At 40.7% G+C, this 14408-nt stretch overlaps 1 protein-coding gene across 1 annotated transcript; it reads right to left on the bottom strand.

Moving 5' to 3' along the window:
- Positions 1-6117: 6117 nt before the first annotated feature.
- LOC115752629 (putative protein TPRXL) lies at positions 6118-7126 on the bottom strand. The gene has a single exon (XM_030690909.2). It carries the CDS (start codon positions 7032-7034, stop codon positions 6408-6410), a length of 627 nt encoding a protein of 208 aa, XP_030546769.1. The 5' UTR covers positions 7035-7126; the 3' UTR covers positions 6118-6407.
- Between the last annotated feature and the right edge of the window lie 7282 nt (positions 7127-14408).

Below are 14408 nucleotides of genomic sequence, written 5' to 3'. Positions count from 1 at the left end.
ATGAAAGTCAAGGAAGAAGATCGACTAAAAATTTCGAAAAGGCCAGGTTGAACGAATATCAATATAAAGAAAAAAAAATGATATGAAGATAGATTTGTTAAAACCCAGCTTCGAAAGGGGCACGCAAGTTATGATCAATGATAATTCATGGCGATTATCTCGTTTATATTCGTTGCTAAGACTATTCACCTCTAAACATGCTTAAAACAGACCAACCGAGTGGATTGGTTGAGGGGAGAATTACCAAAAAAAAATTTAAATCTATTACAATTGTGCCATTTCAATCCTAAACTTTTTTTTTTTTGCCCAATTTAGTTCGAAACATTTTACAATTGAGCCAATTAAGTCCATTTGGCCAACTGGTGCTGACATGGCGCCACCGGCACTGACTGGGCAAAATTTTAATAATATTTTAATATTTCGAATTATAAATATATTTTTATCTTTTTAATAATTTTTTCTGTTTTTTCATTTTTTTTTTTTGGGGGCCAATAGTCGAGCTATCGCCCAATGGCTGGCAAGGGCCGCAACCCTAAGCGCAATTGCAAAAGATTTAGGATTAAATTTACAAAAAAAAAATTAGAATTGAATCGACACAATTGGATTGAGTGGTCCTTGGCAAGTCGAAAATTACGGGTTTGGTTCCTCAGTCTCCCATCCTTGGTCTCGTGAAACCTTGATTAGTCTATCGCCAGTCGTCAACTTCCCTACTCGCCCTTGACAGGTTTGAGGTGATTGGCTCGCCCAATAAAAATGGTGTTTCATTGACATCTTAAAATGAACATTTTAAGGTACGTCCCGATTTCCTCCAAACTCTTGTTGAAGGGCAAAAGAAACACACTCGAAAGGGAAATTTTTTCTTTAAAAGAAATAATAGTCGACTCCAATTAACATAATCTGACCAATGTTTAGAAAAGATAAAGTTGCATAATAAACGAAAAAAAAAACAACAAATATTTCTAATCATATAGCGGACAAGGGGCCGTACAAGAATCAAAATTCTTAAAGATGGGCAAGCACCAAGACACAAGCGTCATAAATAGAAAAGCAAACTCTCGACTTCCATAAAATACATAAATGTTTAATTATATATATTGATTCTTAGCTGGTGTGATTGTCCTTTTAATTCTTTATAATCATGATTGTCTTTTAATATATATATATATATATATATATATATAAGAGATTGGCGCTGTTATTGCACTTAAATAATTTTTATGTTTTTTAAAATACGGAACCATATGAATAATGGAGAAATTTTATGAAAAAAAATGAATGATATATATATATATATATATATATATATATATATATATATATATATAAGAGACTGAAGAAAAACCTAAAACTTATGTTATTAACATGAGGTAGAAATAGTAGTGAAAACAATAATATAGAAAATTGGCTGAAGATATCTTATGTTGGCGCGCCGCAATCGAATAAACAGCCGCCAAAACCACTTTTTTTTTTTTTTATTGGGTCGAACCCAAAACCACTTTAAAAGCCGAACTTTTTAGGGTTGCAACGCGAGCTCAATGGCCTTCGACATTTCGACGCGTGGGTAGTAGAGCAAATGATTAGGACAATGTTTTGGATTGTGTTGACGGGGCGCGTTCTAGTTAATGCAGTTATAATCCTTTTGATCGCGATGCCGCACGGACCCTTATTTTTCAGATTGCACCTTCTGAATTCTTCTTTGTAAGCACTCCAAAAGGCAGATACGATCAAATTATGGCTATCGTTAGGGTTTTGGACGAGGACAATAAGAAAGAGAGGATGTGGTCATCTCAGCTCCACTTGAATGTAGAATAACCCTAGACAGTACACAAGGATGCAAGATAGATGCATGGAAGTCATGATCAACTTGGGATCTCAGATTGTCATGTTAATGTTTTTCTTTGATACAACGAAAGATGTGAAGCATTTAAATCTCAAACCTACCAGTGAAGTACATAAACACTTGCTTTAATTTTTGTTTTAACTCAGTACTGACCGACGTTGTTTGCTAGCGAAACAAGAAGAGAGAGAGAGAGAGAGAGAGAGAGAGAGAGAGAGAGAGACGTCAACTTCACTGCCTTTCGCTTGCCAACTCAATGAAAATTGGAAAGAAGAGTTCATCCTTATCCACTTTGGAAAAGAGAAAGAGGAACAGAGAATTTGATTTTTGAATTGGATGTGAATTGTACATGTTGCGATCCACATCATCGTCTTCGTTCGACCCAACATCCCTCGTGGCTGGTACATGCACATGGCGCTCTCTCTGTATCTCTCTCTCTCTTAAAGCTATTATGAAACCAGTGGAGCCACCTGATCCCACAACCAGACAATCCCAGTTTTCCTCATTCTTACTATTTCTGCCCACCTCTTGTTTGTTTTTATGCACAAAGTGGAGATGCTCTCTCTCTCTCTCTGACGTGTTCTCTTATTAATATATCAGACGAAGAGGTTGGGTCCGTTTTACCCTGCGACGTGGTGAGGAGGGTGATGACAATTGATCCTCCATTAAATTATAAGTAACCTCTTTTCTTTTCTCTTTGCTGCAGTATCCTGTTTGAGTTCCTTTCAGCCCATGAAGATGATGATTGATCTTTGCCTTTTCAATCATACTGCGGAAGACGGTGGCGAATCCCAACCCAAAGCGGACGATATCGAGAAACCAACCGGGGCCCATGCTCTTTTTCGACGAGGAGGGGGCGGAGGAGGGCCGGGACAAAGCGCGATCCTTGACAGGCTTGTAGCATGGCGAAGGAGGAGGGGTTTCTTGTTGGGTAGGCTAACACTCAGCATCCAAAATGATCACTACATTGTGCGGTTATTCGGACTAGTCACGATAGGTGGCGGAACGGATCGTCCCACCACTGAACAGTACAGCGGACATCCAACCAACCGGGGACCAGAAAGATGGAGAAGGTCCTACAAAACGTCGTTTGTCCGATCGAACGCCATGCTCCATCACCTGCTAGCATTAGCAAGTGGGGTTACGCACTTGGAAACGCCTTTTTGTTTTCTCTTTTGGAAAAGCAGGTTCTTGTGGGTCACCACACGCACGCAAGTCCCTCCCTTCCCAAGCTAAAGCTTGGGTGAAGAAAGAGAAAGGCGTGACAAAAAGTCTCCGACTCTTTCTTTCTTTATTCACTTTCGCTCTCATCAAAATTCGTCTCACCTTTGACTAAATGTAACAATCTTTACCCGACAAAAAGAAAAACGTTAAAATGCCACCTCATAGAAGCCCACTAAATTTAATCTCTATCTGTTTCATCTAAAACATTGCAGAACCGGAATCTACGTCCCCGAAGCACATTAAGAGATTCACGAGGTCGCGTCGATGGCGCCTGCCCGATCCTTTGCGGTCCTCGAACCGCGACGGTTTCGGTTTAGCAGAAGGAGTCTAAGCGAGGAATGCCGTCTCGCTTCCCCCCCTTCCCTTCCTCTTTCGCTTAGGACGGGGACGGGACTACGCGCAAAGGTCGTCTTGTTTTTGTTTCCGTAACGTTAGAAGGTCCGACTCTGCAACCCCGCCTTTCACTTTCGGCAAACCTTATCCTTGAGGCCGAGGTGGTTGTCCAAGTGCCCCACTCTCAGCTTCGCTATTAACCACTTTTTTTTTTCCCTTTTTGTTTTTTTTGGGGGGGGGGGAGCATCTAGATTGTGGGGTCACTCTGAAGGTGCAAGATAAGATAGAGAGAAAGAGAGACCTCAGACCAATAAATTGGCACTACCTACACATCGCTGTTTGCCTGACCGATGAAGAATGTGACGCACCCTGAATTTTTCTGAAAAGAAGGGAATCACTTTCCTGTAGGTTTCTACACCGTGACAAGGAGAGCAGAGGAGGAGCTGATTAGGATCATCGAGGTGAGATATTATGAGATCAATATTAATTATTTTCAAAATATAAACTATTATATAAATATGCAATTTAATATTTTATTATTCTATTATTTTTCTCACACTAAATTGATTTTTTTACCTAGTGTTAAGTGTGAAATTTTAATCAAAGAAGTATATGGGTTCCAAAAAGATTTACATTCAAGACCTTCCACTCTAATACCATATGAGATTTTAGTGAGACTAGTACTAAATATTTTAAAAGGTTAAGCTTTGGAATGAATGTGGATCTAATTGCATACGTTGACGGACTCGAATTTGAACTCTCTCTTGACGATCTCAATAGGTGAAGATATCGAACTTCTATTACGCGCTCCTAACAAATAGAATCTCCGATACCATATGAAATTTGATAAGATCGCTGCTAATTATTCTAAAAGCTTAAATTATTTGACGAAAGAATGATTTAAAATCTTACATATCATTCGCGCTAACATTTAGTCTAGTTTTTTTTCACCTAATACTAAATGTTGAAATATTTTATTAAAAAAGGCAAATGAGTATGAAAATATTTAAACTCGGAATCTTCTACTCTAATGCCATATAAGATTTCGTAAGATTACTATAACTAACAATTCTAAAAGCTTAACCGATGAGACAAGATGGGAAGTCTCTGCTTGCCCACTCACTCAGTCTAACTCAATATTTAAACTCGGAATCCCCTAGGCGGAATTTTCCTTGTTTGTCATTTGTGACTTCTCCTTTCTTCATCCGAACCCGAGTAAAGATCCGAAGGTTGGGGGGGGCTACGTGGAATTTTCCTTGTTTGTCCTTTTGCCTTTTGTTCTTGGTGTTTTGGAGAGGTCCGGGAGGAAGGAAGGAGATGTCTCACATCTTTGGCTTTGTGAAATGGGGGGCAAACCCTAAAGAAAGCCTTTAGCTTATGTATAGCCTTTGTTTGTTTTGCCTTATCCTCTCCAGTCGGATTCCATCGCCCCGCAAGAACTCTCAAGGTTCACAACAACGTCTCCTAGGGGGCGCCCACAATACTACCAAGTACAAATACAGCAATAGTCTTCTTTTATCCTTTTACTTGCACAAGTTGCGACCCCCCACCACTGCTCCATCCACATCACTACACTCTCTCTCTCTCTCTTCAAAGTCTCAACTTTTTCGTCTATCCTATCTTCTAACTCTTTTTTTTTTTTTTTTTTACTTTTGCTCTGTCTTTTCAATCGTGCGAGAATCGACCCTTGTATCAATAATACTAGCCTCTTCGCCTCCACTTCCTTCGCCTTGCCAAAATCTCAACTTCGAAAGGACATTTTTTTCCAGGTGGGGGGCTCAGAGAGGACGTGTTGGAGAACCTTCTCTTTTTCTCCACCTTTGACTTGTTATATGGTTGTCATTATTCCCTCCCCCTCCTTAATTCGACACCTGTGAAACCTCCCACAAATCCTCTGTACTTCAAATCTCTTTCCATGAACAATTCCTCACGTAATCTATGTATTTTTTAATTTCTAAAATTCCAGATTACAGCCGTCTTGTTGTAGTTCCACCAAGTGGGCACTTTTGCTAACGAATTCATCTAGACAAATCAGTGCCGCAAATTCTAAACCCGGGGGGATTTTTTAATCACTTAGGATATTATCTAAGATATTTATGTCATTGTTGGGTGACCAACTTGAAGCGAGCAAGATTTGAATTTCACCTCCAATTCATTATGTTCTCTTGTCTAAGTTCGCCCTTCGGTGGGTGGTCCTTACTCATCGAGTCTACGGTCCCCAAAGTCATGGTCCCCGCAGTTGTATTGGTACCTGCAAATTAAACCAAACAAAACAAAAGGCATAGATAAACGAGTCAGATAAATCATATAATAAAAGGAATAAAAGGTCATAAATTGAAGGGGGCCAAGAAAAAAGTAAAGTATAAAAGGAAAAGAACGGAAAATCCAAAAAAAAAAAAAAGAATATTGAAAGAAAAAGGGGAATTTTTTTTAATTAGAAAAGGGGAAATTCACTCGCAGATGAGCGGAAGAAAAAAGTAGAAGGGCAAAATCGGGAAAAAAAGGAGAAAGAATGTTGAATGAAACGGTGAATCGAGAACGCTCGCACCAGACGCAGCGAAGCTGAAATTTGGGTAAAAGCGTCGACGATGACGACGACTGATTTGGAGTTTTGGACTCGTCGGAATCGGAAAGACGCAGAGACTTGAGGAATGGAATTGTTCAGTTAAGGCCTCGTTTTTAGGTCCCGATTGATTCAGGCGGTGATTAATCAGAGATTCGGCTTCCAAAATCTGATAGAATTAGTAGAGAAGTATTGATTGATAAATTTCCCTTATATACACAATCGTATATTCAGTTTTTAAATCTCCTGCGTCGGATCTGCAGCGGTCACGGTCACCGGAGTACATAAAAACCTCCGTCCGCCGCCGGATCTGCCGAGGAGCTCAGATCTGCGCCGCCGCGTGCCGCCGTTGGAATCTCCTTCCTCCGATGTGCTGAGTCACGAGCTCTACTGAGTCGTGGATCCGGAGTCAAATCGGACAAAACCAGCTCAAAAAATCACCGCGGGCTTTTACGAGTGCTCCTCCGCCTTGGACATGACCGATAGCCGGCTCGGACGCGGCTGGAAAGCGGCCCTCCGCCTCTGCTGGTGCGACGACGGCCTGATCAGAGCGGCCAGCGCTCTCCTCACCAGGTCGCCCTCGACGCCGCCGATCCTCACCAGCGAGTTCGTCATCGCTGACCTCCTCGCGTTCAGCCGGTTCGGCGCGTAGCCGACGCTCGCGCTCGGGGATCCGCAGCTCTTGTGCAGGCTGCAGCGGAACGAGCCGGGATGCGTGGTCGGCGAGCACATGCAGGTCCTCCGCGGCGCCGGCTTCTGGCTGCTCGACCTGACGAACTGGCCCCCGCTGCCGCGCTGCGAGACGGAGATCGACCGGCTCGGCGAGGTCGGGCGGTCGAGGGCGAAGCGGATGGAAGGAGAGGGCTGCCCGGAGGAGTGGAGGTTGACACGCGTCGGGGAGGCGGATCTGTGGAAGAAGGAGTTGGCGGTGGCGGCGGAGGAGCGGGATGCGAAGGTGGAGGAGGAGGAGGAGGCGAAGGAGGACGGCGGCGCGTGGAAGCGGCCGGAGGGGGAGAGGGAGCGGAGCACCGGCCCGCTCGGCCCAGGGCAGGTCCTTCTTCTGGTGGTCGCCGCCATTTTAGTGTTGCAGTAGAGAGAGAGAGAGAGAGAGGGAGTGGAATTTTTCTTTGTTCAAAGAGAGAGAAGGAGAAGACTTTTTTTTTTTCCAAAATATTTTTTTCAAAGAAGGGGGTTTGGGTGGTGAGTTTGGCAAACTTCGCTTTACTCGAGCTATGTATTTATAGGGACGTCGGGACGGGAGGGGCGAGAAGATGTTGCGGATATATCGCGATATTTTCGCGCAACAGTTGTGGTATTTTGGCTTTTGCAGAGCGGTTTTTTGCAGCAGAGGCCCCTGGGGTTTCATCTATTTGCGAGCCCATCGTGCAAAAGATATTATCTGTTGGGTCCTATGAGCATTTAGTTCTGAGATATCTTTTCGGCCTGATGGGGAGATTTGACGCTGGGCTTTTAATATCAAGTGGGTCGACGATAAATAACTTGCTGAAGTAGAACGAAAAATGATTTGGGCACGAATTTTACTTTTCCGTATTGCACTCGGAATTAGGCGTTCTTTCGTTTTCGCAATATCGAACCAATATCAACGAGTCAAAACAACATTTCTGTACCATCTAAGTCAGACAATTATTTGGGCGAGACGCGCGTAATTTTTCTCGAATGGAATTTTCTCCACGGAGGACCAAAATCGAGGAGCAAAGCTTTTCAAGTGGTTGACTGGCGCAAAGAACTTTTTGAAATTCGACAAGAACTAATTAATACAGTTCTTTTTCTTTAAATAGATATTCATTTGCAAACGCTAATTAATGGAGGAAGAACGTGGTCCATTCACGATTAGTGGGGAAACCCTCCTCCAATCTTAGTAAACATCATTAAACCTTTGGTGACGGTGAAATACATACTCGTCCAAATCAGCTGCATCTGTCCATGCCGTTGGGGTGCGGGGGGGTTCACGCATGGGAATCTAACGCATTAAAAAGACGACCAAAAGAGAGAAAATCCAGATGCAAAGAAGGAAGAGGAGGGGGGCGATTGGGGGAAAAAGGGGGAGTGGAGGGGCATGGCTGCAAAAAGAGAGCGGTTGGAGAATGTAAGTGAGGAGGAGGGGTAGGCTCGTAACCTAACCGTGACCCCGAAAAAGATGGCGAAGATCGCAAATTGGTGGAGGGGAGGTGGAGGTGGGGAATCCAATCCAAGTGCCCCCCACGGAATTTGAAAAATCCAGGGGCTGCGTACCAAATTTTTTTTTATTTTATTTAAAGAAACTGTAAATTACAAAATAAAAAAGAAAAAGAAAATTGGGGCGCGTGGCCACGAGATTCTTCAGGGATGACCCGCCACGTACGCTGTCTGTCACGCAAAGGCCAAAACCCCCCCACCCGCACGCTCTCTTCACACGGGGATAGAGCCGTTCCATTTGAGCCGTTACGCTGGTCCGAATCACCCGTCGCCTGTCCGATTTCACGACACTTGATGATGCTTCACGGCCGACTTCGATCGTACTGGGGGGAGTTACGAATGTTGTGCTCCTTCGAGCGTTTCAAATTTACTCTTTCGTCCCTCCAAGACAATCGATTTGGATCGATCGCCTCCATTCGATTCGCCGTGAGACGTTAGATCGATTGCGGGTTGCTGACAAGGGCATGCAACCCCCGTACGCGTCCCATAAACTCAGATGAATTTTTCGACTTCCGCCTTGGACTAGGGTTGTTGCACGAGAGATTCGTGCCATGAGGGCATTTCCTTTTTGGTGGTGGCGGTGATGGCGATCGATCGTTGTGCAAGTCCCATCGATTGATTGCACCTCGTGTACTTTCGATCTGTTTAAATTTGTTGAGTTTGATTGAACTCGTGCTTAATTTGAAAGATCATTGCTAGGCCATCTTATTGAATGACCCGAATATGTTACGTGTAGGTAGTATGTATGTCGTGACATCAGTCAAAATTGAGAAATTAATATGATAACATGCCTTTTGTCTTAAAGGGAATTATATAGGAAATTAACGTAATTTTCCTCATGTGAAAAGAGTACCGACTCGTGAAAAGTCCGATATTCTTAACATCTAGACCATTCATTTTGAAAGGAACATTCTCCGCAAAAGCTTGCCATATATTACCTTTACGCAAATGCAAGTATCGTTTTACACGGCCAACTTAGGCACATTTGCTTGTTTAGAATCTCTCTCTCTCTCTTGTCGATGGTGGATGATAGGCCCTATAACATTCGACTCGAGGCGCACAACGTGAAAAACTAGACAAGTAGATAACCAGACCGATCTTTTTTTTTTTTTTTCCAAACTTGAGAGTCAAGTGGAGGGCAAATTCCAAATTACGTTCCTCATCGAGAGAAATGGGGTAAATTAGTAACCTTTCCCACGATTTTACTTAAAGTTTTAACCTAGTCACCATCAAAGAAGTCGCGCACAACCTTACATCGGTCGACAAGAGAGGACACATCCAAGGTTGTCTACGAGGGGCAATTACGGAAGGGAGATGGGATTGGGAACACGATGTTTCTTCTAGAATCTAGACACGGTTGAAAGCAAGAAGTCAAGCGATGCTTCGTCAGAAACCAGTCGGATGGCTACGAACTTGGGAAGATTCTTCCTTTTCCTTCCCAACCATGTTGGTCAATTGGTCAAAATGAGACATAGCCCGCCAATTTTAGGGGCGCCTTCTAGTGGCAAGGACGCTGGACCCCCTCGCCTACCCAATTTAATAGGAAGAGAGGAAGAAAAAATCAAGATTGGAATCAACCCTAAAACGCGTGTATGCATAATCTTTATCACCCTGTGTAGCTTTATCTTCCCTTTTTCTTTCGTGGGTATCAATAATTTTCTTTCTTTGAGATGTTCATGGTACCACATGAGAGTTGGAAAGGGTGGCAAAAGAGATCTCAATTGCCCTTTGGAGATCTTCTCCTCTTCTTCTTTTTGATGAAGATTCTTGTGCTAGAAGGTTTTGATGTGCACCGCATTTATCACTACCAATAATTTGAATTCGATTTTTCGTGTTGTCGTTATCCACCTCGATAGTTTTGCTGACCGGAACAGCGCACCGTCCCCGCCGTAGAGAATGCCGCTCGATTTAGAGCAATGTGCAAACTATCTCGAATTCCCTCTTAATTCTAGAAGACTTCAAATAACTTCTAGAAAACAACTTGCTTCCCCAAAAGTCAAGAGAGTTTTTGGGTCCAAATCCTCATTCCACCTGAGCGAATCATTTATGCCGTCGAGTTTCACTAACTTAAAAAAGAAAGTACAGAGGTGCAATACTTCACCGGTTGGCAGCTAACTACCAAACTTACAAGAACTCGCGAGCCTTATTAACAAGAGTAAATTCAATTATATCGATCGTTATGGTCGAGTCCAAGACGTTCTATGTTCTTACGCGAAGAGACCCAATTTTCGACGGTCCAAAAGACTGCTCGCTTTACTTTGTGACTACGAAAGGAACTTTCACCGAGTTCGGACTCAAAGGCCTTGTTGATTTATAATTTGACCATCGGTCACCTTACGAAATAGAAATATCGGTATGTACCAAATTATGTTGCTTCCCAAGCCATCTTGAGCATTGCAATGCATGCCTCGGTGAAAATATCTTGCCTAGGAAGACACTAGTGTGCTTTGATCTTGGCGTAGTTTATTATATAATTTAGGTGACAATTTGGTGATTAGCACGACTACCATTTTGCTTGTGACTGAAGATTCCAGCCAATCGAATCAGGTTTAATCATTTCCAAATCTCTAACTTTGGAGAGCGCATGCTAAAGCACACACCAGAATCCACCAAACTGTGTGATGTACCCACCAAAATCCCCGGATTAGAGGAGATGATGGGTGTTGAATGAATCGAGATCGCGATAAATTCCATGATTAATTGTGAATTCCTAAGTTTTCACATGCTACGACACTTTGCATGAGTGCACGTTACTACAAAGAGTCCCCAAGTCGACAGTGGAAGGCTTCTCCGTAACAAACATGAAAGCATCAACTGAGCCGGCATGAAAAAATTATTCAAAAAGTCATAAACCTATTGTATAATGGTTAGTTCAATTCTAAACTTTTCAATTGTACCATTTTAGTCATAAACCTTTTGACGATTTGCCGATTCGATCTTCAACCCTTTAACGAATTACTAACATAGTCTATCCGGCTAATTTTGATAAAAAATCGCTGACATGATAGTCCAGTTAGCCCTCACCGTCCCATATGGCGCAACTAGTTTCTTTGTAAAAATTTTCAAATTGTTTATTAATTTTTTTTATTTTCGTCTTCTCTTTTCTTTCTTTCTTCACAATGGCTAGCGAGCCTAGCCATCGACCGCGCCACGTCGACGGTTGCCAACAAAAATTAGCTGAAAAAACTACATTGGTAATTCGTTAAAAGGTCTACTCTCTAATTCCTAACAAATTCTTGGAATTATTCTTGTATTAGGTCAAACAAAGAGGGCGTTCGTAAAAGCAAATTTTGAAGAGTGTCTTCACGCTCGATTCCTGCTCTTAAAAAGCGAAAATGTGGGATGCTAAAGGGGGAAAAAAAGTGCAAAAAAATGGTTTTTTTTTTTCCATGGACAATGGGGTGAGGTGTTGCCACATAATGAGAGAATTCTTTTAGAGAGAAAAAAGGACAAAATTAGGTACAAATCCTAGTTACATCCATGTCATATACCACACTTTATTCTCGTCAGTGAAATTAAAAAAAAAAAAAAGAAGAAGCATTCTGAATATTTGGAAATAAAAATGAAAAAAGAGAAGAAAATACCTGAAATGCAAAAGCATCTATGGTCTATTATAATGTTTCGAGGGTACTTCTTTAATGCTACCAAGATGTGCAATTGATGTCATCAGACGTATGACATTTGAAGATAAAGAATGTACCATATTTTATGTCATACTTCCGGCCGGCCCCCGAATTAAGCCTTTTAATTAAAACTCGCACGTGCGAAAAAAGCACGATGTAAAGAAGTGGAGAGAACAAAATTTTTCAAAGAAAACCTAGTAATGATCGGTTTGGTAATACTTTGAAGGCCCATAAATAGACTAGATGGGGGGAATTCTTCTTATTATATAAATATCTTGTGCGAGATTCAGAGCACAAGCCAAGAGACTAATATGAATATGAATATGAATATTTGATCGAATACCAAAATCAATAAACACAAAAAGAAAGGCCGAATTTTTTCAAATCATAGGATAGGATACTAATAAAGATGTTATAGTTACCTATACCAACTAATAAAGAGTAATTCTAGCATATACCGTCAGTGCAAATATAATAATATTCTACAAACGGCCATATCACGCCACTTTCTTTGATGGTTAATAGTGAGAGATTTGATAGTTAATGTACTGAAATCATCGGTTGAACAAGATCTCTTGGGTAAAGCTTTCTTTACCGCGATGTGTGCTGTAATTTTTCGTTAATCAACGGTAATTTTTTTTAAGGAAAAACAGAAGAGAAAAGAGTTATCCATGACAAAGCGGCTCATCTAGTTGTGTTGCAAAGGGAGTTGGGGATGGGCCTACGACAGCCCATACGGTTGCAAATGGGCCAGCAGCCACCCACATCAGGCATTTGTTGTTCTCATTCAAATCGATTTAATTCAGGCACATTTGAGAGAATTAAGGGTGCATTTATTTTGAAGAAAAAAATAATGATAAAAGAAAATGCTTTCCGAGAAATCATTTTTATAAAAAAAAAAAAATATCTCCTTTTTAGGTTAGAGAATTCATTTTCCTTATTTTAAGCATTCATATTTATTTCGATCGTAAATTGTTTTCCGTTGACCGATCGTTTTCAGCAAACCAAACGCGTGGAAGTCAAGAAAAACCATTTCGAGAAAAATTATTCCACTCAAACAAACACACGTAAAAGTTGTTTTCATAGCCATTGCTTTGTTCAAGACAAACTTGTCTGCCAAAGTTGAATTGAGACCGGAACACAACTAAAGGGTCGGCAAGAATCTTCCTAATTTTCAGGCAAGCCAAACGCGTTTTTAGAATATTCGCCAGTGGACAAGGTTTTATTTCTCCATTGCAAAAATGATTCTAAATATTTAAATCATCGTTTTAATAGTTTAAGGCTTAAAGTGCAAATGGACCACCACCACAAAGCTTTGGCTTAGATTAGAACAGCTAGACACATTACAAATCCATGGTCGGCACAACTATTTGAGTCCGCTATGATGTAGTACTAAGGATGGTCGATAATTGACACCTCGAAGTTAGATGAGTTCCTAGATATTTTAAGCACTTCATCGACGGAAATATATATGCATATCGAAATGTAGGAACATAAAAGTAAGAGATCTATCTTGATCTCTGTTAATACCACTGAAAATCCTAAACTACAATAAGATACCCTAAGCATTTTATTCTATCGCCAAAATTAGCAAACTTGTACCAACGTTACAGATAAAAAAGAAAACAATACAAGTTTGAGGGTATTGGGTCACAACGGGGAAAGTTTATGATTTTTTGTTGTGACAAACATATGGAATTTTTGTCACACCGATACAAGTTCGGTTTGGCGACATAAAAAATAATTATGGGGAATTGGTGTTACAACGGGGCATAAATTCAGGTTCTTAGCGGTATTTTTCCATTTTGACCCTGAAAAGAGAGAGATCAGAGTAAAGAAATGCATAATAATAATAATAATAATTTATTATTATTATTATTAGGGGCTTTCATCGGTCAAGAAATCAGTTGTAGTCCATATGATTCTTGGTCAACTAGCGTATTGGAATCCGACATGAAACCTGCACTGATGTCGAACTTTCAAATCTTCATCCACGTCACAGGTCAAAGTCAGGCCGGCTCTGTTCATTCTTGTCCCCACTTAAATAATCAAAACCAAGTAACTTTTTTCCCCTTATTACAAGCAATAATATTCTATTTTCATGTCTGGATTTGCTAGATGTTCATTTAATTATTCCAAAAAAGTCTCTCAAATTTGTGTTTCATTACTGAAGTTTTAGGAAATCAATGGACAGAGAGTTTCAGAATTTATTTTGCTTGCAGACATTTGAAGTGCACGTCGATTACGCACTCACATGTAGATCTAGCGGCATTAAAATCAATGTCTTGCCCCCAACTGAACGTCTTTCTTTAGTTTTAAATAATAGGTGAAAATCGATTGATTACTTTATTTATTTATTTTGTACTTTCTTTGTGATTATTATCCTATTTGAATTATGTCACTTTTAAACATAAACATGTGTTTTTATCAGTAGTTGAGCATGAAAAAGAAAAAAAAATGTGTTTAGTAAAAAATTGAGAGAATTTTTTTGAATAATTAACATAGTGACATTACATCTATTTATGGTGAATTTAACTCTGCGAGAACGGGAAATTACTTATATCCGCAATTTCACGTAAAATTAACTTTACTATGGATGATATGCAATGTGTATATATTTATAGAAAAAATC

The sequence above is a fragment of the Rhodamnia argentea genome, chromosome 4, assembly GCF_020921035.1.
Source record: "Rhodamnia argentea isolate NSW1041297 chromosome 4, ASM2092103v1, whole genome shotgun sequence".
NCBI lineage: Eukaryota > Viridiplantae > Streptophyta > Magnoliopsida > Myrtales > Myrtaceae > Rhodamnia > Rhodamnia argentea.
Note: the sequence above shows the minus strand (reverse complement) of the source record. Positions and strands in the feature narration are given on the sequence as shown.

Excerpts from the sequence above, each read along its gene's own strand:
- LOC115752629 (XM_030690909.2), bottom strand. The coding sequence starts at position 7,034 with ATGGCGGCGACCACCAGAAGAAGGACCTGCCCTGGGCCGAGCGGGCCG.